A 25,000-nucleotide genomic window follows, 5' to 3' on the forward strand; every position below is an offset into this window, starting at 1 on the left:
TTCCAAGGGAAAAAAATCGCTGTTCCAAAAAAAAAAAAAAAACACTTAAAACATAACATAAAGTGGGGGACTTCACTCCCTCACATGTACCCCCCTACTTAAATATGCCAACTCCAAGATCACACTACAGTGACGAAAACAGCAAAGTAATGGACACGGCCAAGCAATTTCTTTCCCAGGGAAAGAATTTGCTTATATTCCGCTTCGTCATTTTGCCTTTTCGTCTTTTCAAGTTCGACCAAGACGCATTTGAAAGAATGCGTCTTCCATCATCTAATAGGAACTCGCAATACTGGTGTTATATATGGAGCTAATCTCCCAGGCCTTCACTGTACAAGGGTTTTATCCCACTCGGACTTTCTAGTAAACAAAGATAACTAACTAAATAAAACAATGCAGAAGAAGTGCACAAATGTACATGATATATCATCTCAGTAGAAAAAAATAACACAGTTAGGATAATAGTGTAGATTACAGCTTCAGTGTTACATTGACTACAGCTTTTGGAAGGCATAGCTATATTATACAGCAATTCTAAATGAACATAATATCTCCAAAACAATAGAAAATGAAAGCTAACTGTTAATGGAAATGGCAGTGTTAACTATAGTGCATAATTTGTCTCCAGTGCTGTCACTGCACAGTTGATTGAGTGCTGACCAAATTATCAGGAATGGCCTGTTTTTGTTTGAAACAGATTAAAAAGAATGTTCCTAATTTCTGAAAAGTACAATTGAGGGCCATTCTGGGAAGTGCAGTAGGATGAAGGATCTATAATATAACTTATTGTCTGCATCTCCATTAGACTTGGTGGAAAACCCAGCTTGATACTCAGATCAAATAAAGCTTGATAAAAAGAAATAAGAGCTATACTGTCTAAAGAGGGTAAGGTAACTCACTGACAGATGTCCATATAACTAGTAAAATGGTAAAATCCTAAAACTGAAATTATTAGGGGAGATGCAAACAATTGATTATTGAGAGCTATGATAATAAGAAAATGTGCTCCAAAGGGTTAACACTAAACTTCAGGGAGCAACTGAGTAGATAGGGCTAACTCGCATAGGATGGAACTGAACATGGCAGCATTTGATTGTCATTGGTTTAGTTATTCCGGAATGCTGCAACATGAGCTCCCATACAAGTCTTAGCCCAATCCTTTAGGGCTAGTCTCTGCATGGTAAGTGGATTTTTCTACCAAGGCCCCCAGGACAAAACACTTTTTTTTCACTGAGCCATTTATAGATGGAAAGGCTTTTTAGGACTTGGTCTTATCCTTCTACTTTGATTTAATGTCATGTTTGCCTCCTCAAAGTAGTCTCTTCCTGTGCTCTATAGGCACATTCTATAATTCTGGTACTATTATATACTGGCATGAGTATTAGGTCAAGATGGAGTATAAAAGATTGACGTGTTCATTACTCTAGGGTATGCCTGTGGTTCTTGTTTTATATGGTTGGCACCACCTTGTGAATACTTTCTAGTTGCTGGTTCCCACTTCCCATCATGCTTAGATTCTTCTTTGCAGCTCATTTTTTCTACTTGCTTTGACTTAATAGCACATTTGTCTTTCCTTAATGTGTTAGAGGAGTCCAGACATCACTTCTTTAACATGACCTTGGATTCCAGTCAGAAGGATGTCATCAATGTAATAGTATAAGTCATTTTGGCAAGGCAAACCTTTCTAACTAACTGTCCTTGAGCATTGCTATAGCTGGTCTTACACTATTATCCATTTAAAGTAGTTTTCTTGCTTTCAACTATAACAGACAAAAGCACCAAATTCCTTGTGCTGCAAATACTACAACTGAACTGAGGACAACATCACATGGCAACAAACCCTCTTCCTAGTAAACACAATCATTCTGAATATGAATGAAATGTTTGACTGACCATAGGTAATAAATATGACACACTTCAGCAAAATTCAGTTTGTCTGCAAGCATATACAATGTGAGAACCTCTGAAGTAACCACACATGTATTATCCATAGTATTATCTTGTTTTATTTGTTTATTTATTTGACACTTGTTTACTGGGAATGTCTGACTGGATCCAGAGGCCCAGGGAGAAAAGCTCTAAGACTGGATTCAAACATTATATGAGGAAATATAACGCTTCATAAAGTAAGCCAAAATAGACAAAAATATCAATAAAGGGTGTACATCTAGATTAGACCAATTTTTGATAGGCAAAGGGAAAAACATATCAGTTTAATAGTAAAGTAACAGGCAGCAATTATTAATACAATATGATACATTATTAATCAAAAAGCAAACATAAATAAATATATAAATAAAAAGGATCGACAAATAAATGACAGCTATAAGAATACACTTGTAGTTTAGGAATACTGTAGGGAGATAATAGGCAGTGGGTAGCACTGTGAAAGTAAATGTGCAGAAAGAAGTGATAAGAGAGAATACAAGGTAGGAAATGGGTGAATGAGAGAAAGGGATGAGGTTGGAAGTCACAAAGAGGGACGTGGACCTTTATATATAGATGAAAGGAGCAGGGAGTAAGAGGGAGAAGACCTAGTTATGAATGTAGTGCAGGGGTAGTAAAAGTGAAGGGAAAGAGACAGGATATTATACTAATAAGTGGGATTTGAGCAGGAACAAATCCAGGCAGGCTTTGCTTAAGAATTCTTTTAAAGTAACTTTAAAAGTGAGAAAGTTGGCATTTGCTCTAATGTTATAGGGAAGGTTATTCCAGGCTATGGCAATGGAATAGGAGTAGAGACTTTTTCCAGCAGTTTTATTGGGCTTGTGTATTGAAAGAAGTTGTTTGTCTTTGGAGGAGGTAGCTAGGAAGAACAGGAGTTATAGCATGGCAGGCAGGGATCTTATAGATAATATCGTGGGCTGTTAGGAGTTGTATGAAGGTGAGACGATGTGGTAGCTCAAACCATCTCAGTGATTGAGGCGAGGTGCAGTGGTGAGTAGAGTATGTAGAACCAATAGAAATTTAGCTATTTTGTTGCATCAGGCTTCTAGAGAAAGATCTGGAAATTAGTGAGGATGTAAGCACCATACAAGAGGGAAGATAATAAGTAGGTATTTGCAAAAGTGATTCTAATGGACTGCTTAAGAAAAGATGAAATGTCTATAGAGCATATCTAGTTTCTAGTGTGTTTTTGTTAGTGCTGATGTAGAGGTTGAATTTTAGGTTTTCACTGATGACTGCACCAAGAAGCTTGGTGTATGGGACTGCTTTAACTAGAGTGCTTTTCTGGGAATTAATTATAACATTTGTTTGGGTTTTCATTTGAGTTTTAGGGAAAAAGAGTAAGAGTTTTGTTTTATTGGCATTAAGTAGCAGCTGAGATTTATTTAATAAGAGTTCAATGGATGAAAAAGCTTTTTGTGTAATTTGTTGAAGGTCAGCTAGGTTATTTGCCAAGCAGATAATAGCTGAATCATCAGCATATTGGATTAAAGAGGCTTGGCAGGAAGATGTATGGAGGTTGCTAATGAAGACATTGAACAAAAGTGGCCAAAGGATGGAGCCTTGGGGCACACCAGTGATAACTGGCAGGAAGAGAGAAAGGGAGCCATGCCATTTTACTGACTGTTTCTGTCAGACAGCTAACTTGTAAATCATTTTACTGACTATTTCTGTCAGACAGCTAACTTGTAAATCATGAACAGGAGGGGGCTGACAGACCAAGTGAGGTAAGTTGGTATAAGAGTTTAGTGTGAGTAACCATATCAAATGCTTTAGAAATATTTAAAATAGTTCAGATACAAGTTGGCCAAATCTCTGGGATGATTTATGGTGTCCATGAAGGATAAGAGTATGGCTGCACTTCATGATTTGGTCTGAAAGCATGCTGGGTTGGGGTAAAAGGAGGAGATAATTAAGGAGCTGTGTATGGACACATTTTTCCAGTATTTTTGACAAGGGTGATAAAATAGCAATGGGGCAATAGTTAGATAGATCTGAGGTGTTACTTCCTTTGTGTAGTGGGATAATGAAGGATGTTTTCTAGATGATTGGCACATATGATTCTGTGATTGACCTATTAATGACAATACTGACTGGAAAGGCTATGGCCTCAGCATTAATTCTCAGATATTCGGCAGGAAGATTACCTGCTGAATTTGAACTAGGTTTGAGTTTAAATACATTTTTATAAGGTTGGTAGAAACAGGATGGAGTATAAAGGTATGAGAAGTAGCAGTAGAGCATTGAGTAACATCAGTTTTATGTATTGTTTAGCAAGAGGTTAGCAATACTATCAATAAAGTGAGAGTTAAAAAAGGTGGCAATTTGAAGAGGAGCTTTATCTGGGTGAGGGCTGGGGTTCTATTTTGTGCCCAATTAAGAAGTAAATTGATTGATGACCAGACTTTTTTTGAGTTGTGTGTGTTGTTTGATTGCAGGCAGGTATACAATTTTTTCACTGATAGTAAGCATTTTGACTTTATTTCAGAGTAGTCTAAAATTTTGTAAATTGTCATGGGTTAATTTTTTAGCCATTCATTCCATGCTTTATTTCTAAGGGACATCAGTTGCTAGGTAGAATATGATAGCTATGAGGTATGTCTGGTTTTCGTTCTTTTAGTGCATGTAGGAGCTAAGCTGTTAAGCATTCTTAAAAGAGTATAGTGTTGACATGATGTACAGCTTCCTCAAGACTAAGAGTTTTCAGGGTAGACAAGTTAGTAGACTTTAATATATGTAGAAAGGAATTTAGGTTAAATTTAGTTAGGTTACATATTGTCTTATACTGATGTTCTTTAGGAATATGTATAGACATTCTGACTGTGTAAGAGGGTAGGTAGTCACTTAGGGTGTTGGGGAGGTACCAGTTTGTGTAAATGTACTCGGGTCTGACACCAGGATCCAATCCAATGTGGATCCTTACTTGTAATATTTGTCATATCTTGTAGGAGATGCTACTACAAGTTGTGAGAAATTGAAGATGTTTACAGGAGAATTTGATGTAAAAGTTAGCTAATTTATGTTAACATCACCAAGAATGATAGCTTCATAGATGTTTGTTGGGATCTAAGATACAATATTTTCAAGTGTGGGGATGTTTTGTCCTGGGGGGATGTAAATTACAACTATACACAGGTTTTTAGAATTGTTCATTTTCAAGGTAGTAATGAGTAGTTCTGCATTATTGATTTGGGAATGAGACTTGAGTATGTGTTAATTGTGAAGTGTCTAGTGTAAAATAATGAAATTCCAACAGCTTTTATATTATAGTCTGGAGAAAGCAATTCAGAGTATTTTATATCAGGTTTTAGCCAGGTTTCTGTGGCAGCCAAGAAATCAGGAATATGTAATTCCATCCATGAACTGGAAGTCTGAGATTTTATTACAGATGCTGCAAAAAGTGAGGGCAAAGAATTTCAGATTATTAATTTGGGATACGTTCACTGGGGTTGGGGGAGGGCCTGGGTTAGGGTGCATATCACCATAGAGGGAGATGACTGAGAAGTAGATGGGAAGTAGTTTGAGTATTAGAGGGGATTTTATGAAATAATGGAGTTATATTGTACAAGTTTGATTTTTGGAGAAGTTAATTGTCTGAAAAACATTTTGTGTGGTCAGGAATAGCTATATCATATGTTATAGAGATGGTATGATAGTAATAGCTAATGTATGGTAGGAAGTTATTTGAAGAAGGATGAAAATGGATAGACCATAAGAGATAAAGAATGGGAAAGTAAGCAATGATGAGGAAATAGTGATCTAACATGGCATATATTGTCCAAGATTTTTAGTTAATTAGTTAGAGAAGGTGGTAGCAGGGTGAGAGAAACTGTTAAAAGGTGAGACAGGATTAAGGTATGTTGAGTGAAAAAGGTGTAATGTGTTTATATGGGAGTTGGGTGATTATGCATAGTACAAATATTGTTTAATTGGTTAGGATGATGAGGGGGGAAGAGTATGGGAGGTATAAGTTCAGATGTAGTGGGGTGGGTGAGCATTAGGGGTAGGGTAAGTGAGTGGAGGGAGCTTGAGCTGAGGGAGGGAGGGTGAATGGAGTGGGAAGAGTCTAGTTGCAGCTGCTTGTATTACTACAGAAAACAATCAGTAAGGATTGAATGCTATCTTGATTTTGCTTCTTTGTTTATTAGATTTAAGTATTAAGCTGTAAGGAGAAACAGAAAGAATCAGTGAAACAATATCAAACTGCATGTGGAGAACAGGGCTGGCTAGGTATTAAATTAAAAAGGAATGCTTATAAAAAGCAGAGATTTAAGGTTAGGAAGGAAGACAATAAAATAGATGGGACTACAATAAGGGATATCATAGATTAGGTGTAAAATATTGCCAATAATTAAATATAAAAATATAAAAGCATAGTATTGGTAGTGGAGACTGACTATTTCTAAATGGGGAATAGTAAGGACTAACAGTACAGCCCAGTGATGTGCAAGAAACACAACTAAGGTAGTGAAACAATGATGTAAAACAGAAAAAATGGAACCCACATTCAAAAGTGAACAGGCTCTAAAGAAACCTCAAAGAATCACTGTTTGATAAAAGCTTTTAACCTCTTTGGCAAGACTAGTGTAATACTTGCAGTTTGTTAGTAGACTCAATCTTTAACCCCAAGACTGAGAGAGGAGATAAAGGAATGGTGAGCTAAGGAGGTATAATATAAATGATAAGACACTCTAAGACAGTTAAAAATTGAGAGCATAAAGTGAAAAGATAAATTAGAGGTATTAGAGCTATACTGAAGAGGTTACAGCAGGCTTTTGTTGTCCATTTAATTAGCAACTTCCAGCAAATAAAGAGAGGAAAGCAAGTTAAGAATCATTCATAGTGTTACTCAGATGTAAAAATAAAGATTGAAATCTATATTATAAATGTATGCAATAACAACAGCAGACATGTCTCAGAGCAATACAGTTCATTGAGGGAGCTAACTAATGGAGTTGGGAATGCTGTACATGTTTAGTATAGCGATAGTCAAATTTAATTTAAATATAATCTGTAAAAGACAGCTAGAGAGTGTCCTTTACAGAAATGGAAAAAAGGCAAGTATGAAACATTAGATACATTTAGACAATATACAATTAAAAACTAGCAACTTAGAAGCTTTTCCTATCACCTTTTAATGTAAATACTGCATCAAGTGTGATTAGAGATTAATAGAGAGAATGGATTCTCTAAGGGCAAAACTGTGTAGAGCATTCCCCAGTAATTGCATTCTTATCAGTTTTTGAGTAACATCAAAATCTTGCAGGACAGAGTTAGGAAGTATCGTATCATCAATGATTTGTCAACATGGATTCAGGTCAGGCCATATCATTTCTATAGCAATATATTTACGCATTGACAGAAGCTGTATAATAAGCATTTTAGATGAAAGTTAAGTCATACATCCTTATCAATAAGCTGCGAAGTCTTGGATGTAGACCCTACTCTCTATCTTCTTTTTCCAACCATATCTTCTAAAGGACCTTCAACATTGTTTATTCATGCAGCCCTAATGAAAAAGGTACCTTCTGTTATAGTCTGATACTTTTCCATTTTATTTGCTGCATTTAGTAATGACTTAACCTCATCTGTGCATCCCTGTGACACTATGCTTTACGTTGTTGACATTTGTTATGTGTGGCTCTGGCCCTGACATCCATATCCTACAAAATAATTTTCATAATAATCTTACTTTTTGCTGTAAATGGCTTACTGATAACCCACACGCACTATGTTTTAAAGACATTTACAGTGCTACTTGAGTCCAGAAAGGAAGAATAAAATACCCAACCCTTTCAAACTATGCATTCATCCTCCCAGCAATAATTTGACTCCAGCATGTCAGTCAATACAAATACCTTGCATTAATTATTGTTCCCTCACTTTCTTTAAATGTTGTACTTACATAATATGTACCAAAGTTGTTCAACAACTGAAGGCTGGCTACTGAGTCTCTATATGTATAACTAATACTGCCTGTGCTGCTGTGGCCAACAAGGTTCCTATACACTGTCTGTCTTACAGCTCCCCATCTTTGCAAAATACTCATTCATTGGAAACTGCTGTTAATGATTTTGTTCATCTATCTCAGAGATATGAATATCACTGTACTATTTCCCAAAAGAATAACTAGTTCTTAGCAACCAAAGGCACCTCATTCTCAAAAGCATTCCTCCCTTCACGTACTTACAGAGAAAATAATAAGTAGGCACTCTACAAATACCTCATTTCCCAAGACTATAGGTAGAAAACAAATTTCAACAATAGACTTTGCCAAAAAAAGAACATTTCTAAAATATACTCAAAAAGAAATCAAGTAGCCGCGGTGGTAGTGCTGCGGTAGCATTGTCGCCTCACAGTAAGACGCTGTCCGGTTTGATTCTCAGCTAGCGTGTCTTCTGCGTGGAGACATGCGTGAATGGGCATACCTTCGTTGAAGGTTGTGCATCAGGCCTGGCAAGCCGGTACGTAAAAATCAACTGCCAATTATTAGCGGACCGCAGTTCCGCTGTGATGACCCCTAAGCAGGAAAAGCCAAAAGACACAAACAAACAAACTCAAAAAGAAATCAAATGTCATTTTTTAGAAGAAAACTTCTATCACATCTCAAAAACACTCATGCTCATGTTTTTTTGACAAATGCTGGCTAAGGCATTTAGGGCCAATTACACATTCTTTATTTACACCATCTAGCTTCAGACTATCAAACATCCAATGTAACTAAAGATGCAATTTCAAAATCTGTAAATATATACACAAATACCACATTTGTACCTAGTTTGTCCCTCATTCTATTTCCCGATTTAATATGTTTTCATGCCATCTGTTTGTCAGTGAGAAGTACTGTTTCTGATTAATATTCGTGGATTTACTCTGTTTTTAATTCTGTCAATGAATGAAAAGTACTTCTTTCTCTGATTACCAACACTATAATGTTTAATATGTTGTCACTGTAAGTTCTGTTATCCTCATGCTTGCCTTAGTGTCCACTTTGTGCATTTGCTATTGCCATGACTTGACAACCTTTTGAACTATCTGAGATTTTAACTTGTAATAGATACCTGCCATTTTTGCCTTTAGAGCCAACATTTTTCCACGTTGCACTGATTTAATCTTGGACAGGGCAATCCAGATCTGTGCTGTTTGTGAAATGCCACACTTGTGTCCATTCACTTATGTGCATATATTGCCTGCCATGTTCCATGTGCTACATACTGCACAATAATAATTCTCTGTCTATCTCTTCCCTTGAATCACCTGAATATCATTCATGTCCATAAACCAAATCAATATGCCTTGTGAATGTATACAGCACAATTGCTTCTGAATCCTAGCCCATGTAGCAAAAAGAAATGGTAGCTAGAAGCACCGTACATAGTATAAAAATAGAGCAAGAGAAGTGCTTGGAGGGAAATACAGAAGAGCTAAAATATGAAAGGATATGTCAAAACTAGAAAAATAGGAAGAAGCAAAGGCACTAGTGAATCTGAAAAAACAAACTGGCAAAAAAAAAAGAAGATATTAAAAAGCATAATGAAATATATATTGCAAATGAAAAATGATTTGACAAGAACATGAAACTCTTCACTAGAAAAATAAACAGAAAATAAATTGTGAGAAGATGAGACAAGCTGTAATTAAAGACTATACAAGCAGAGACAAAAACAGATTTCACCAAAAAATATTTTTAGTGTTTAGCATAAGGAAATAAGAAACTGGCAGCAAAATCCTGAAATTACTGCTTTAAAGGAAAGCTACTTGTTCGTTCAGTTGTTCAGGTATATAGTTCTACATAATAATGATAAAAGTTAATCTTAGCGGACTAATCAATCACAATTACTGAATGTATGTAAACCTCATCTGTTCACAGCTAGGTATGTTTGTGGAAGACGGGACAGCCTGTGAAAACCTTAAAGGACACACTGACATAGAACTGTTTTTTTATATACTTAGTGGACTATAATTCACAGAATAATGTGTAGCCTCTTTACATTTTGAAAATGACACATAGGTAACTTACAAAGTTATATTCGAGAGACTGTTTTACTGTAGAGAAACTGTGATGTTTTTCTCTATGCGACTACTTAGGTTATTCTGACTTGAGACAGTTTTTCCATTAGATGCTTAACTGAATCATTTGAAAAGTATAGCTTATTTCTATGTATCAAACCTTTTTATGTCCTCCACTCCATACAATAGCAGAGTCATTCATGCTGAGCTCTGGATGTTGGCTGGAACTTGGTTTGTAGCTTCCGACTTTAAAAAAACTCATAGAGTTCTCTGCAGTCAACTGCCAGTTTATGAAATCAAATAAAGGTGGCACGTCTCCATTTTCATCATAAAACACTTTTTGGCCACTTTTATTCTGAAAATGTACTTTCCTTACATAATGAAGAAGCTGGAATAAAAAAAATATATATTTAAACATTCTCTAACTAATTGCTTTGGATGCAAGTAAGCATTTACATCATTTTATGAATCACACCACACACATTTTTGGAAGAAATGGCTGCAGACAGGTATTTATTATACCAATCAAATTAGGTATCAAAGCAGTGCCAGATCATAAGTCAGTGCCAATCAAATCAATGCCAACCAAGAATATTCAGATGTGTACACAGGGCAGAACTTGGAGAAAAGTCAAATCCAATCAACCAGGCCATAACATACCACTGTAGTCCCTGTAAATGCTCAACCAACACCAATGGCTGAAGAGATCTACAACCAAACACCAACAGTCCCCTGTCACCTTTCAGCCAGATATCAGTGACTGAAGGAATCTGCCACTTGTAAGACCCCAGGTTGTGGCCCTCAGCCTGCCTGCTACACCATAGGGCAGACTACCCAGAGAAGAGTCAAGCTATCTGAGCTTGCACCCTTCCAGAGGCCAAGCACAGTCCTTTGCAATTTTAAACTTCCAAGTCTGCCCTTCCACCCTTTATGACTGGGACACCTACCTACCCCACCTATCACTTGCTTGGGATGGCAAAAACCTGAAAACCCAGTGGGAAAAAAACAGGAAATTCCTTCCCGACTGCTAGTTCAATCACCCTTATGGGTCAGCAAGCACCTACCTATTCTTATCAGTCAGCACTTGCTCCTTCTCACCTTGTGCTATCTACACCTCTTCCTGCTTTTATGAGGAAGGGTGGGTGTTCTGTTCTGCCCTGCTCTGCTGTTGAAAAGAGATATTGCCTGGCTACTTGTGGCTTTTTAAAGGCCTTCCTCTACCTATCCATCTACCTTTACACAACCCCCCCTCCCCTTCCTGTTCCTAACTTTCTGTGTTCCTGCCCCCCCACATACTATTTTTACCTTGGCAATATCGGTGTGCTGCGATTCCTTGACACTCTCCCATTGCCTTTGATGAAAATAAGCATGTGCATCACTTTACAAATCACACCACACACACTTGTTTGGAAGAAATGGCTGCAGCCAGGTATTTATTATGCTAATCAAATTAAGGATAAAAGCAGTGCCAGATCATACGTCAGTGCCAATCAAATCAATGCCAACTAAGAATATTCAGATGTGTACAAAGGGCAGAACTTGGAAGAAAGTCAAATCCAATCAGCCAGGTCATAACATACCACCATAGTCCCTGTAAATGCTCAACCAACACCAATAACTGAAGGGCTCTACAACCAAACACCAACAGTCCCCTGTCACCTTTCATCCAGATAGCAGGAGCTGAAGGGGATCTACCACTTACAGGACCCAGACTGTGGCCCCCAGCCTGCCCGCTACACCATATAGCAGGCTACCCAGTATATAGTTTTTGTATGCAGTTTTTATATGCATTTACATGCAGTATTTTATATGTGTCTTTTATTTTATATGTGTCCTTTATATGCAGTTTTCTCTATATGTAGCATTTTCTACATTTATACATTTATAAGTTTTATATAGCTTTAATGCCTTAATTGACCAATGACATCAGTGATTGAGTCAATGGTTCCATCTGTATATAAGCAATGGAGTGTTTTATTTTCTTGTCTGATGAAGCAATTAGTTTTGCTTGCGCTCACCACTGTTCTTATTTTTTGTGTAATAAAGACGCTATTGTGTGGTACCTCGGTGTATTTTTGGTTATATATAGTTCTGGTTTTGTGCACCTGGGTTTTACCTGAAGCCGTTTCTCTTTTTATACATACCCAGTGAAGAGCCAAGCTGTCCAAGCCTGCAACCCTCCCCAGGCCAAGCACACTCCTTTGGAATTTTAGTTTTCCATGTCTGCCCTTCAACCACAGGAGGATGGCTTGCTCTACATGCCATCCTTCCCCCAAAGCACATCTGCCTACTTTGCCATTCCTTCTTTAAGGTTTTCTATAAATAACTTTGCTCCTGAATGTGACAAGTGAACTGCATAACTTCTGAACAGTTCTGGTGAACTGATATTAGTGGGGTGCAGTATCCAACCCCCTAGTTTTCTTACCTGTTATCTAATGAATCTGTTGGTCAACTTCCTAGCCATGTTCACTGCTCTGACATTACTTGCTCTTTGTTGGACTGGTCTTAGAAATATATCTGACCATGCACACTTAATATTCAGCCAAATCTGCCTGATCTGCCTGGACCATTGACAAATTTTATTTTTTGAGGTATAACAATGGGCTACTTGTCACATTATTCCCACTATACAATTAAACTTGACTCAGGTAATGACTCAGAATACTTTGTTAAAGCTTCCAGCAGGTGCTATCATTGAAATTTTCACCTTACCAGCCAACAAACCCCATTTTTTTTCTCTTTGAAATCCAGTTTCTGCCAAGATTCACCCAAATATCTGGCCACATGGTACATAAAAGAATGCCTCAGAATCCACACCTCTGTCAGCTGCTTTATGATACCTGCAGTTAGTCATCATGATCTGACATATCTTCTGTAAGCTTGCAATCCCTGACCTAAGCGCAGTACCTCAATTTCTGATGCCTCTTAGCATGGGCATGTGATGCGGCTCCTATTCTGAAGGAATGAGCTGTTAACTTGCTAATGTTGAGACCCAGCCTTGCTATGGCATTTTCAGGACTGCCCTGAACTGGTAACTAGATAAGGGAGCATAATGTCTGTGACACAAGAACAGTGTGTCACTACTCAGACGCATCATTTGGGATTGCTTAAACCATCACAGTTCATGCTCCAAACTACATACGTCTCTCAGAATTCCCCATAGCCATGCAAAAATTACTCGGCTTGATGGACTGATGCACATCTGCTCTCCTGACCTCCATTCTTATCCAGCATTGGAACAGCTTTCTAATTGCAAATGCTTGTGTGGTGTCCTGTCACCCTCAGACCCTTTGGTACCAACTAATTGGTGCCATTTATACACCAGGACTACACCTAAACATGCTCAACTTTTTAAAAGTAAAAATGTAACTTAATAGCTGTGGTATAGGTAATGGCCATTTTGCTTGCCACCCTGCATCAGCCCTTGTTTCTATAAAATAGAAAATCCATTTCTTATACCGTACTCATGTAGTTGGATGTAGTGCTTTCTCTATTATGCCTCATATCCATTTTTCATCATGTCCCAAAGGTGCTGTGGAATCCTGTAAAGCTTTGGGTCTGCTCCTGGCAACTATTGCCTGAACCTGTCCCACTGAAAATGAGAAAGTGTGTCTGCAATAGCATTCTTCATCATGGAATATGCTGTGCTCTAAATGTTATGTTTTGCTGCCTGCATTTCTGTACACACTGCCTTTTGTTTTTTAAGCATTTGTTTGACTGCAACAGTTATGTTAACCTCCATGTAAATGCAGTTTACTCTATTCACGTATTATATTTTTACCCCTATGTATAGGCACAGTTTCCTATATTCATGTATTATATATGTTAATCCCATGTAGATGTAGAATTTTGGTTTTAATGCACAACCCAGACTAAGCCTGCTATTGGAAATTTGTGATCTGTGTTCTACCCCGGTACACAAGATATAAACAAAATATAATAACATACATAAAACCCTGAAACTTATTTACTTTCCCTGAGTTGCTAGTCCTCCTCCCCACATGCCTACACGGCTAGCTGACTACTCTCATGTTGTGTCTGACAACAGGTTTTCCTGCAACTCTCAGCCTGATGTGTACTGCCCCAGCTAAAGTGATGCCAGACTGTACCCATTACTATTCCTTTAATCAGAACTCTGCAAACTTTTTCCCATTCAAATACCTCACAAAAACTGATGCCACCTGTTAAACCTGTAAATTGTTAAATCAGTGATCCTACATGACAAATGGCACAGTAATTCATGTTATCTTACTCTTAATATAACACTATCTATGTCCTATTAATAAAGGATTTACTGTACTCACCCCCCATCTCATTTACCAGACTCACTTCCATACGGAGAGTTTATACACATCTTTACCAATACTTCTGAAAAGGAGCAGTTAGGATTGGAATCTGGTAAAGTAAAGGATACATTGTTTAAGAGGGGATACTCATATTTATCCATTCGGAGGGCAATAAGTAAGGTCATAGGGGATAAATGTCCTAATACTTATGATGTCCAGGATGACAATGAGGTTTAGTAGCAGGAAGGGACTGCATTTGGAAGAGAGGGATGCTATATATTTTGTGAATAAACATTCCCCTTTTTCAGAAATCCTTAGGGGGCTTGTTAATAAGCTATGGCCGGTGATTAGTAAGGATGGTGTAGTGGGTAAATTATTCTTTGAAAGGGTTACTTTCTCCTTTGGGAGGTTTTTCAATCTTAAGGAATTGTTGAGTGTAAAGGTATAGAAGGAGGGAAGAGGGGAGGTGGGTTCGTTTCCCTATGGTAAATGTAAAGTGTGCAGCAAAATAAGAAATATAAGTTGCTCTTTTATTAATGGAAATAAATGTTTAGATAGGGGATATTTTGAGTGTGATTCTTATGGAGTGGTGTATATTTTGGGCTGTGGGTGTTCCCCTGCAAAGTGGTACATAGGGCAGACTAAAAGGAAAGTTAAATTAAGAATTTTAGATCATTTAGGTGATATTCAGAATGCCAGGTTAGAAAGCCCAGTGGCCCATCATTTTTGTTCCAAGCATGATGGCAAAATTGACAGTTTTTTCTTTAGTATTTTAACCAGCCCTTTTTGTGACTAAACTGATGTAAATGATTTCACATAGAAATTATTGCATTTGGAAACTAGATTTATTGTCAATTTTGGGACTATTCATCCTTGGGGTTTGAATTTAGATGTTAATTTTGGTATGTAAGTTATTGTAATCAGGGCATTTTGAGGTTGTATCATTTACAGGAAAATATATGTGGGTTTGAGCACATTTTTAAGCATTATTGTGAATTTGTATTGGAATCTAGGGTTTTTGTGATTTATACTGATGTTAATTAATTGATTGATTAATATATAATGATGTCACTCTTTTGTATAAAAAGGCTGCGGATTTGTTTGTAAAATATTCCTTGAAGGCATTGTGGCCGAGGTACCAGAAGCAGTTCATAATAAAAGGGTTTGCAGCATTCTGCTTTGCTGAGAGTGTTATTTTTCATTAAGTTTTAAACTGTGGCTTTGACACCAGTCATTTGTCTGTGTTAGACCCACTTGCAAGATGCTCGTGTCATGGGGAGAAATCTATGATAGCTCCCAGTTTACAGTCATCTGTGAACTTGGTGAACCAAAGGCCTTTGAGATTAGCCTTGACATCCAAGAATTAGGTACCAAACAAGAGTAGGCCCAGTACAGAGCACTGAGGTACTCTTCTGGTGACTGGTCTCTTGGTGGACATGGTCTCATCATTTCTGACTTCTTGAGTCCTACCAGTGAACCTGCCTGCAACCCAGGGAGTTTTGTAGGAATTTATGCCTAGTTCAGAGACTTTGTCAACAATGCCTGAGTGGGGTACTGTATCAAACACCTTTGCCAGATCAAGGAATGCAGTATGCATTGTTTTACCCTCATCCATTGCCTTGGCAATCTTCTTGAGGAAATCAGTGAGGTCAAGTAGGCATGACCTTGCCTTCACAAAGCCAAACTGGGATGGGTCCAGTGTTTGCATGGTGCCAATGCCCTTGTTGATCATTTCCAAGGTAATTTATTCCATGGTTTTGCACATTACACTTATCAGACTGATGGATCTGTAGTGGTTGATGGTCTTCCCTTATTAAAAGGTGGTCCTCCATTTACTTGGCACATAACCTGTTTTAAGGCTGTAGTTGAAGAGTGACTCAAGTGGTCCTGATAGGTCAAGTTTTTAGAATATTCAGGAGGCAACCAAGAATATTATTGGGCCCCAGTGAGGCAGTGTTTTTTTCTTTAGTGAGTACCACCAGAACCAGATCTCTGCTAATAATTGGGGGGAGTATGCCTGTAGGGATTTTACAGGGGGTAGCTGGGGGGGAGTGGGGATTGAAATTTGAGCTGAATTTATCAGCCAGTAGATTTGCTATGTCATCCTGATTGGTGAAGGTAGTGCCGCTCACCACCAGTTTAGCACACTGCTGTGTGCTACCTTTAAGGTTCTAGACATAGCTGAAGAAGGCCTTGTCATTTTCCTTATCCTGAGAGACTATCCTGACCTTGTAGTTGGCCTTGTTAAACTTAGATAGACCTCTTAGTTTTTTGTTTAGTTGAATCAGACTTAAATAGTCCTCTTAGTTTTTTTGTTTAGTTGAATCAGAGAGCTCTTTTCTTTATGGAAGTTACTCCCTTTGATTTTGGTCATGACTTTTTTCTTTTGTTATATACCCTGTTGAGGTGAGGATTCTACCAGTAGGGTTTGTTTTTGGTGTTTGGGGATTACTTTGGTAAGTACATTAGATTCTATGCAGCCATTTACATATTTGTACAGGGTTTCTGCTGGTCTTAGGTAAGCAGAGACACTGTAGATTACAGAAAGTTGAATGAAAACATGTCCTTATTGCACTGACTCATGATGTATCCAAACCAGAATTTTTTAGAGTAGACAAAGCATTTTGCAGAAAATAGATATTGCAAATGGTTGCTGGACCATAATGATAGATCAATACACTTGAAAAAGTTTGATATCCAAACTCATCTGCAGATTTCAATATGTTCCTGTACAAAGTCAGACTGGGATGTAAAATGCAGAGTAAATCTGATTTATGTGGTAACCTGTGTGCTAAAACCAGTTAAAATGCTGTGACTAAACTGTGCCTTATAAAAGGATAGTACTTCAAGAAATAAGGCAAGCTGTCTGAGATATGAAACACAACCAACTGAGCTACATCTTCAAAACAGCAAAATAGAAATCATTCAGTTTGTTAGCCACTCAAAAACCATAAAAGAGCTATGAACCTTCATGGACATCTGTAATTACTCCAGGCAGTTTATTCAAGGTTATGCAGAGATGATGTACCGCCTCCAATCTACTAAAATATCAGAGCTATGGATATGGGTATGGGGGAAGAACTTTAAAAGGTCATGCTAGCTTTAAAGGATAGTCTGAATCAAATCCCATGACTGGCACATCTCCAGACAAATAAGTTTTCCTTAGAAATGGGAAATATTGAAAGTAGCATCAGTATTGTCATTCTGACCACTATGCCAGTAATCATTCTAGTAATACACTGAATGATGTACATAAGAATTTCTCTGAGTTTAATGTGGCCTTTTTAAAATATATAGCCACTGTTGATGTTCAAAACCTCTATTTGTGGCAGACACTTTGAGGAAGTGACACAAAATCAACTCATTGCCTTTCTGTGAAGCCAGAAGCTTAGGGACACAAATGTGGCCAGCTGAAAAACTGAAGCCTGGACCTTATTGCTCCAGGACCAACTTTTAGATATAAAGCATGCCAAAAACAAAACGCATCCCTTGGCCTAAATACTTGAAAATCTGCAAATGCTTGACTGTGCAGGGCCAGAACAGCATACCCAGCAACCTCAGCATGAGTCATCAATAGCCCCTGCCAGGCAGCAAAGCACATACCACCATTGTAATTAAAATGTGTGTAGGAACCTTTCCAAGATAGAAGGGTGAAAGCAGTTAAGCGATGTGATCTGCACTGGAGAGGAGTGTGCCAATCAGTCCCTGCAAGACATTGAGTTTAGCACTCACTTTTTCTGTTCAGCAGTATCAGCAGTTATTTAAGCTACTGTGATCATCATAACAGGAGATTTTCCCATAGGTTCATAGGAGTTACAAGACAACTGGGCCAAGTGGTTATTTCTGGCTTGTGAGTACCCACCCTTAGGCCTTACTTTTTTGCATGGAGAGACAGGTCAGTCAAACTAGAAGAGAATTTGTAAATATTCATCCAGTGTTTAGCTCCCTTTCAAAGGCAGTGTGCCAAACTGCTTAATAAGTAAGACAGTTTGTTCTTGAGGAGGGGAAGACATTGCATGACAGTTCTATTTATCCACCTTGTGTGATTTGTTGGAGTAGGTTTAGATCTCTGGCCCTGGTGTTTGTAGGACTGTTTTATTTATAAAGGTAAAGGAGTTATTGGACTACTGGACCCTAATGGTCCTACATACATGGCACCGGTTGCCTGTGTGAAGTCGATATGATACTGAATAGATCTAGCTTTCACTCTCTTCTAGTAGCTCCAGTGTTTTAAGTCCTTCATCTTTTAATTAGTAACCGCTGGGATTTTCCCAACTGCTTGATATGCTTTGTAAGGTACATCCCAAAGGGAGCACTGCACTCTAAGATAAGCCTAATCAGAGTAGAGTATGAGCAAGTGAGGACGTCCTTTGATTTAGTGGAAATTTTGCTATGAACTGTGCAGTGTAGAAGGATTTCCTAACTACCACTGCAACATGGTGGTCAGATGTCAAGAAGGTATCTCTCCAGGTATCCTGGGTTAATACATTAGTTTAGGTGCAAGTACAATTTGTCAGAAAAACTCTTTGCAACATTTTTATTTTGGGTAATATCACCATACTCAAATACGGAAACTTCATCAGAGAATTTTAAGAGACTTGTACATTTGAAGTCTTTGAATTCTGTGATTTTTGCATCTGTAGATTTGAAAGTTTTGATTTTATTTATTTATTTATTTGACATTTGTTTACTGGGATAGTGTGTCTGGCTAAGTATCCACTTTCAGCAGAGGCCCAGGGGAGAAAAGCTCCAGGTATAGATCACACTTCACATTGCAATACATAGAGAATGTACATTTGCAATAGTAAATACAAAATTACATATGAAACACTAATACATAGCCAAATATTTACAAAAATACAGATAAAGTGAGTACACAGAGTCAAATAGTAACATAATTGAGAGGCAATGTGGTATGTGTGATGCAATGAAATAAGTTGTTGACATGACAATCACGGAGAAGGTTACTTATCTGTGAATGAGCTTAACCAGCAAAGGGGATACCAAGGGGATAGAACATGCAGTTGTTAGGTTTGTGAGGACAATATTGACAGTATTCTGTCCTGTAGTGGGTTCCTTAACAATTTGATCCAAGGAGTTTCAAGGGAGTATTTGTTTATATAATCTATAATTTTTGTGCATATCCTGCATTCGTGGTATATGTATTCCAAATTATTACTGGGTAGTAATTAACCTAGCTAAAGCTCTGTTGATGGCTGTTCCTTTAGCCGGAGTGGATTCTGGCATTGTGTCTTGAGGCAGTTTGACATAAAAATAAGCTAGTCTCTTCTATAAAGTAGAAGCTTGGGCCCAAAACTATCCAATATGCTAAAGTAGCCACTGCATGTGCACCTGTACAAATATCAGACAATTTCAGTTTACAGAATACTGTAATATGTACAGACTCTGATTATGTTAGACAAAACCTCACATATTTTTTATGCTGGAAAGTAAATGGCATGTCCAACTCTGATGGAAAACTAGTTATGCCTGTGAAGCTAATCTTAGCTGAAGATCAGCTAGTGTATGATTTTGGCTTAATGATAAAATAGAAAAGGGTCAAAGGTCACTAAAATATAAAGAGCAGACAAAACTGGGAATGGCATATTTGATGCACTGGTTAAGGAAAGTACTTTAAAGGGGGAACCTGTGACTTTACAATAGTCTAACACGAACCAGATGTAGTTTCTTTTCAGCAGAAAAGACAAGCAGTTGTGCATCATGCACGTTTATAGCAACAGACTTGATTTGGAGTTACTAAAATGTAACTGAAGGATGAAAATGTATGAACATGTTATCATTTCATTCAGGATTCTGAGACATAATGAGGGGGTGTCTGACCTGGTCTGAAACTGCTAGTGGGCATGATTGGCAGGTACCGAGAGACCCGAGTATAGTAGCTGCATTCATTTATACATTTTTTTTGGTCATCAACCTCAGGAAGACCTTTTTTTTGTCCTTAAATTAAGTTTGGGTTGAGTGAGGTGCCAATTTCAGAAAATACCCAAATTAAAAGATGACCTCTCTATGGCTCTGTCAATACATACAACATTTCTGAAAGTGATGTGCAAAAAAGCCATGAGCTTTAGATCAGGAATAATCAAAAAGACATATTTATATTGAAAGATTGCCTCCTGATAGGGAAAATTACATCCCACAGAGATTCTCTTGGCTGTACCTTTAAGACATAATGGAATTATGTTACAGCATGCACATGATGAACAAGCTGAAACCCATAAGGGAGACAGAAAATACTTGCAAATGACTAAAAATTATAGCATACTGAAAATTTCATCCTGTTTTTCTGACTGGTCTCCTCATTTGGCCATATAACTGGATCTTCTAGAGGCAATCATTATTTGTTAACAGTCACATGTTAGTTCACAGAGTGGCTCAAGTGCTTGTGTGCACCTAATGGCCTAAGGGCGGCACAGTGGTGCAGCGGTTAACGTTGTCGCCTCACAGCAAGAGGTTCTCCGGTTCGATTCTCGGCTGGGGTGCCTTCTGTGTGGAGTTTGCATGTTCTCCCTGTGTTTGCGTGGGTTTCCTCCGGGTACTCCGGTTTCCTCCCACATTTCAAAGACATGCATCTGGAGCGTTTCTCCCTGGGCCTCTGCTGAAAACAGGCTCTGTGGAACCTAGCCGGACATTCCCAGTCAACAAATGTTAAATAAAAAAATAAATAATAATACTAGAGAAAGAAGAGCCTTGTATTTAATCAATCACATGTTTAGTCATTAGGAACTGGGCATGATGGTAGACTCTAACAGGAAGCTGCAATAGAATGGTGTAGAAAATACAGGAAGTAAAAAAGGAAATTGCATCACCCAGTATCTTATTTTTAAGTGGAAAAAGCAAACCAATAAATAATCTATATACAAAAGTATCTTAGCTCCACAGTAAAAGACTGGGATGATAAGTTGCCACTGGCATTAATAGTCGTTTATGCCCCTCTCTATATATTTATAAATGTCTTGCCATTTGAAATGACTAAAAGAAGAGTGCTGCCTTTGTGAAACTTTACACCTTTACTTTTTCTGTACACCACAGAGCAAATAGTCGGCAACATGTTAGCATGTAACCCATTTCACATAGTACTTCCAAGAAGATGTTGCCTTTGTCCACAATAATCTGAAAAGAGTGCATACGTCTACAAAACATACTACTACAAAAAGGCCAGCCACAGAAAATACCAGATATATGACAAGGTATTCTGTTTAATAACAGCAAAGAAAAGACTAACCAAATAAATCCTTTCCATGTTTAGAAGGACCTTTCATGAACAAAGGCAACATCTCATCTATGGCATTTCAAAGTAAAAAAAAGACACTAGTGAAACTTCACTTTAGTGAGTTTGTAGTACTCAGCTACATTTCCTTTTACATACACAAAATACATATACCAACCCCAGGAGGTGAATAGACAAGCATGCAGAATCTGTGTTACATTGACAGAGCGATGCTTAACATAATATATTATGACTGGGTCGATGATCATAACCGGCTTATTATGTGTTTGAAACACTGATGCCAAAAAATTCTCAAGGTGAATTTTGGCATGAAAGTTAAAACACATAATAAAGGGTTATGATTGTAGACTTGATCATAGTTCTTTGTAGTGCATGGAGCTTTATCCAGTACATATACTACTCAATATTCTGCAATTCTGTGTAAATATTATTCATACATTCAATTTCTTTTTCTTCCTCAATGCCTTCATTCAATGACCTATTGGCCATCTTCTCCCTTTTCTTTCTTCATTGTAACATTTATTTTCTGTCTGCCATTCAGTTTCATCTCATAACTTTTGTACTTTTGGAAATTTGTCTCTGTCAGTCCTTTAGCACTTTATTTCTTTCCCCCTACAAAGTAGTTGGGTCTTCTAGCAGCAGAGAAGTTCCTTTCTGGGCCTAGTACTAATAGGCACTTCCCCATTCACTACAATTGAACTTCCTATCTCAAGCTGTTTCAGTGCTATGCATGCTACTATGTTGGGGTAGTATCTATTTTATCACTTCTGTTTACTTTGATTCTGTGCCAAAATCTGGCACTGCCAAAGTCATTTCTTGCCATGCCTATCTTCAGAACCAAAAATACTTGAACTATGTATGCCATGAGGTGTATTTATTTATTTATTTGTGAGCTGGAACACAATGACTGCTCCTGATAAATATGGAAATAATTGTCTGAGAAAGGTAATACAGGAAGCAGTGAGGATAGAAAATAATCTTATTTTAGTTTAATCTTTTTGTGGAATTTAACTGGTTTACAGAAAGGCTGGAGTGAAGATGAAATTTAGTAAACCGGTGTAGTAAGAGTGGAAAGAGTAGGTAGAGAGAAAGATTCCCATCAGACCTACAAACTCTCAAAATTACATCTCAGTCTCATAATTTCTTTAACACTGACCTCTTGCCATGTCTACATAAGTTTATTTTATATGTTTTGTCTTTACAATTTACTTTACCATCTTATTTATTTCTCAATCAATAGTACCTTGATTTAATTACATTACAATTAAATTGTTTTATATATAAACATCTCTTTGTTAAATTTTACTCTGATACCACTGTGCACTTGATTGTGTCTTGATATTTTTCTTCTGCATTTTTGTGTTTTTTTATTTTCTCTGCTGGATCTGTAAATTGTCCAAAATGCCCAACATTCCACCCTGGTTAATAACATTAAATAAATAAATAAATAAATAAATGAATAATTGAAGGCCAAAAGGCTAAGATTAGATTTTACATGGTTAAGAGTTGTTTGGTAAGATGGGGCACTGCATAATCAGACATAAGAGAAAGTGAAATAATGTGTAAGAAATGCAGAAGATGAGTCTAAGGGAAGCAAACCGAGTAAGAACAAGACCAGTAAAGACAGAAGAGAGGAATTTTGTTAAGCAGGTTTGGGAAAATGACAAAGTTCAATATAAGTATATGTGATTAAGGGAGGAGTCATATCAGAAGAATAAGATACAGGGAACAGGAGGATTAGCACTGCGGTGAGGAAAGTCAAGGAAGAGAAGAGGAAAATAATAGAATTAATCAGATTAAGGATATTGGGGAGGAAGGAGGTAAAGGATGACAGATTTTGGAGAATTTGATTTGGTGAAGGGTAATATGGGCTTGGGAAAATCTAAAGGTGTTCTCTGTAGCTCACACAATACACCTGAAGTGCAAATAGCAAAACGGTGCAGATGGGTGGGGAAACAATGAAGGTAATAGCATTGAGAGTGAAGGATGGTCAATAAACAGAATGACTGGATTGCAGTGGTGAGAAGAATGAAGGATGAAGAAGATGAAGAAAGAGGGAAAAGAAAGGTGGGCAAGAACTGATGTCTAAACTGAAGTAATTTAAGTAGGAGATCATTTTTGAGATTAGTATGATCTTGAGGAGACTGGAGCCTGCATGATAACAGCAGCTGAAAACAGTGAAAATTTGGTAAAAACGAACATATCACAGATAGCACATTTTAGATAGGATGTAAAATACAGGAGGAGGCAGATTTTCTACATATGATGTAGAACATGACTAAATCAGTAGGGAGCAGGGGGTGGTTTATAGAAGGCTAGGTGGACTTTATGAGTAGCTGCACAAAGTGATATAATATTTTGTGTGTCTGTGATAGAAGAGGTGAGTAGAAGCTGTGAAGGAGAGAAAGTGCAATTGTGATGGTATAGCCAGGCTGTCTAAAGACCTATATAAATAATAGTAACAATAATAATAATAAAAATAAGCATATAAATAAAGACAGAGAAGATTTGATAAGGGTGGATGATAGGATAAAATCAGGAGTATAATATTGTGGTGGGATAAGAAAAAAAAAGAAATGGTGGGAACTGTTGATAACTTAATAGAGTTTATGAGAGAGGATGAGGTCAGTAACCATGGCTCCCAATCATTAATGCAAGAACCTAAAATTATAAGTCCTGCATATATGAGAAATGAAGTACTATTTCCAATCAGTGCTATGTAAAATGTTAGTTTTCTAAATAGGAAAGAAATATCACACAGGGCCTACTCCCAAAATGAAATAATCACAAAGGGAAAAAAAATACTAGGCTAGCTGGATTGGCCAGATGCATAATTGGTGTCCCCTGGAAAACATTATTCTAAGCTAGATTTATAGGTTTTGCCTTAGTACCAATTCATCACTAAGAGCAAATACTTAGGGAACCAGCAAAAGAAACCAGACATAATTAGTGACTTATGGAAAACACTATTGCAATGCAGCTTTATAAAATGTCTGCCTTCCCCAATGTAAAATAATTGCAAAAAGCACAGATTTACTTATCAGGCAGAAAATACTGAACATGGAATTACTCACCCCTAGAAAATATTATTATAATCTAATATGGAGAATTTCATATACTGCCTTTCTTTATAAATTAAATTATTGTACAGTATATTTTTTAAATACTGTGCTGTTGTAAGGTTTAAATACTACCATATTTCTGTAAGTTTTAAATGCAGCCATATGTATGTTTCCACTGTTTGAGTCAACAATCTAGGTGATCTAGTCACTTGATCCTTTCCCCATAAAAAATGTTGTTGTCACATTAGTAAAATAGTAGTTTTATTTGAGGGTCAAAGGGTGAAAGAGATGTTACTCTACTGCCCACTACAGGGTGATTCCCATTGTTTGCTAGTTTGCACTATTTTGTTATACATGCTTTGTTGTCTGTTAGTAATCAAGTATGTTAAGTAAAATAAGGAAGGAAACACATTTAGTTTTTTGTTGTATGCCCACAAAACCTTCTA

The 25,000-nt window shown here is 37.3% G+C and overlaps 1 protein-coding gene across 1 annotated transcript in view; it reads right to left on the reverse strand.

Annotated features, from left to right (window-relative positions):
- The window catches only part of LOC122793260 (vomeronasal type-2 receptor 1-like), a 298,634-nt gene that overhangs the window by 138,449 nt on the left and 135,185 nt on the right, over positions 1 to 25,000 (reverse strand). The window contains exon 4 of the mRNA XM_044061159.1: positions 10,118 to 10,345. Coding sequence (XP_043917094.1) covers positions 10,118 to 10,345 — 228 coding nt within the window. The remainder of the gene's footprint in view (positions 1 to 10,117; positions 10,346 to 25,000) is intronic.

This window comes from Protopterus annectens, chromosome 1.part0 (assembly GCF_019279795.1).
Source record: "Protopterus annectens isolate FY-2018-M chromosome 1.part0, PAN1.0, whole genome shotgun sequence".
Classification (NCBI taxonomy): domain Eukaryota; kingdom Metazoa; phylum Chordata; order Ceratodontiformes; family Protopteridae; genus Protopterus; species Protopterus annectens.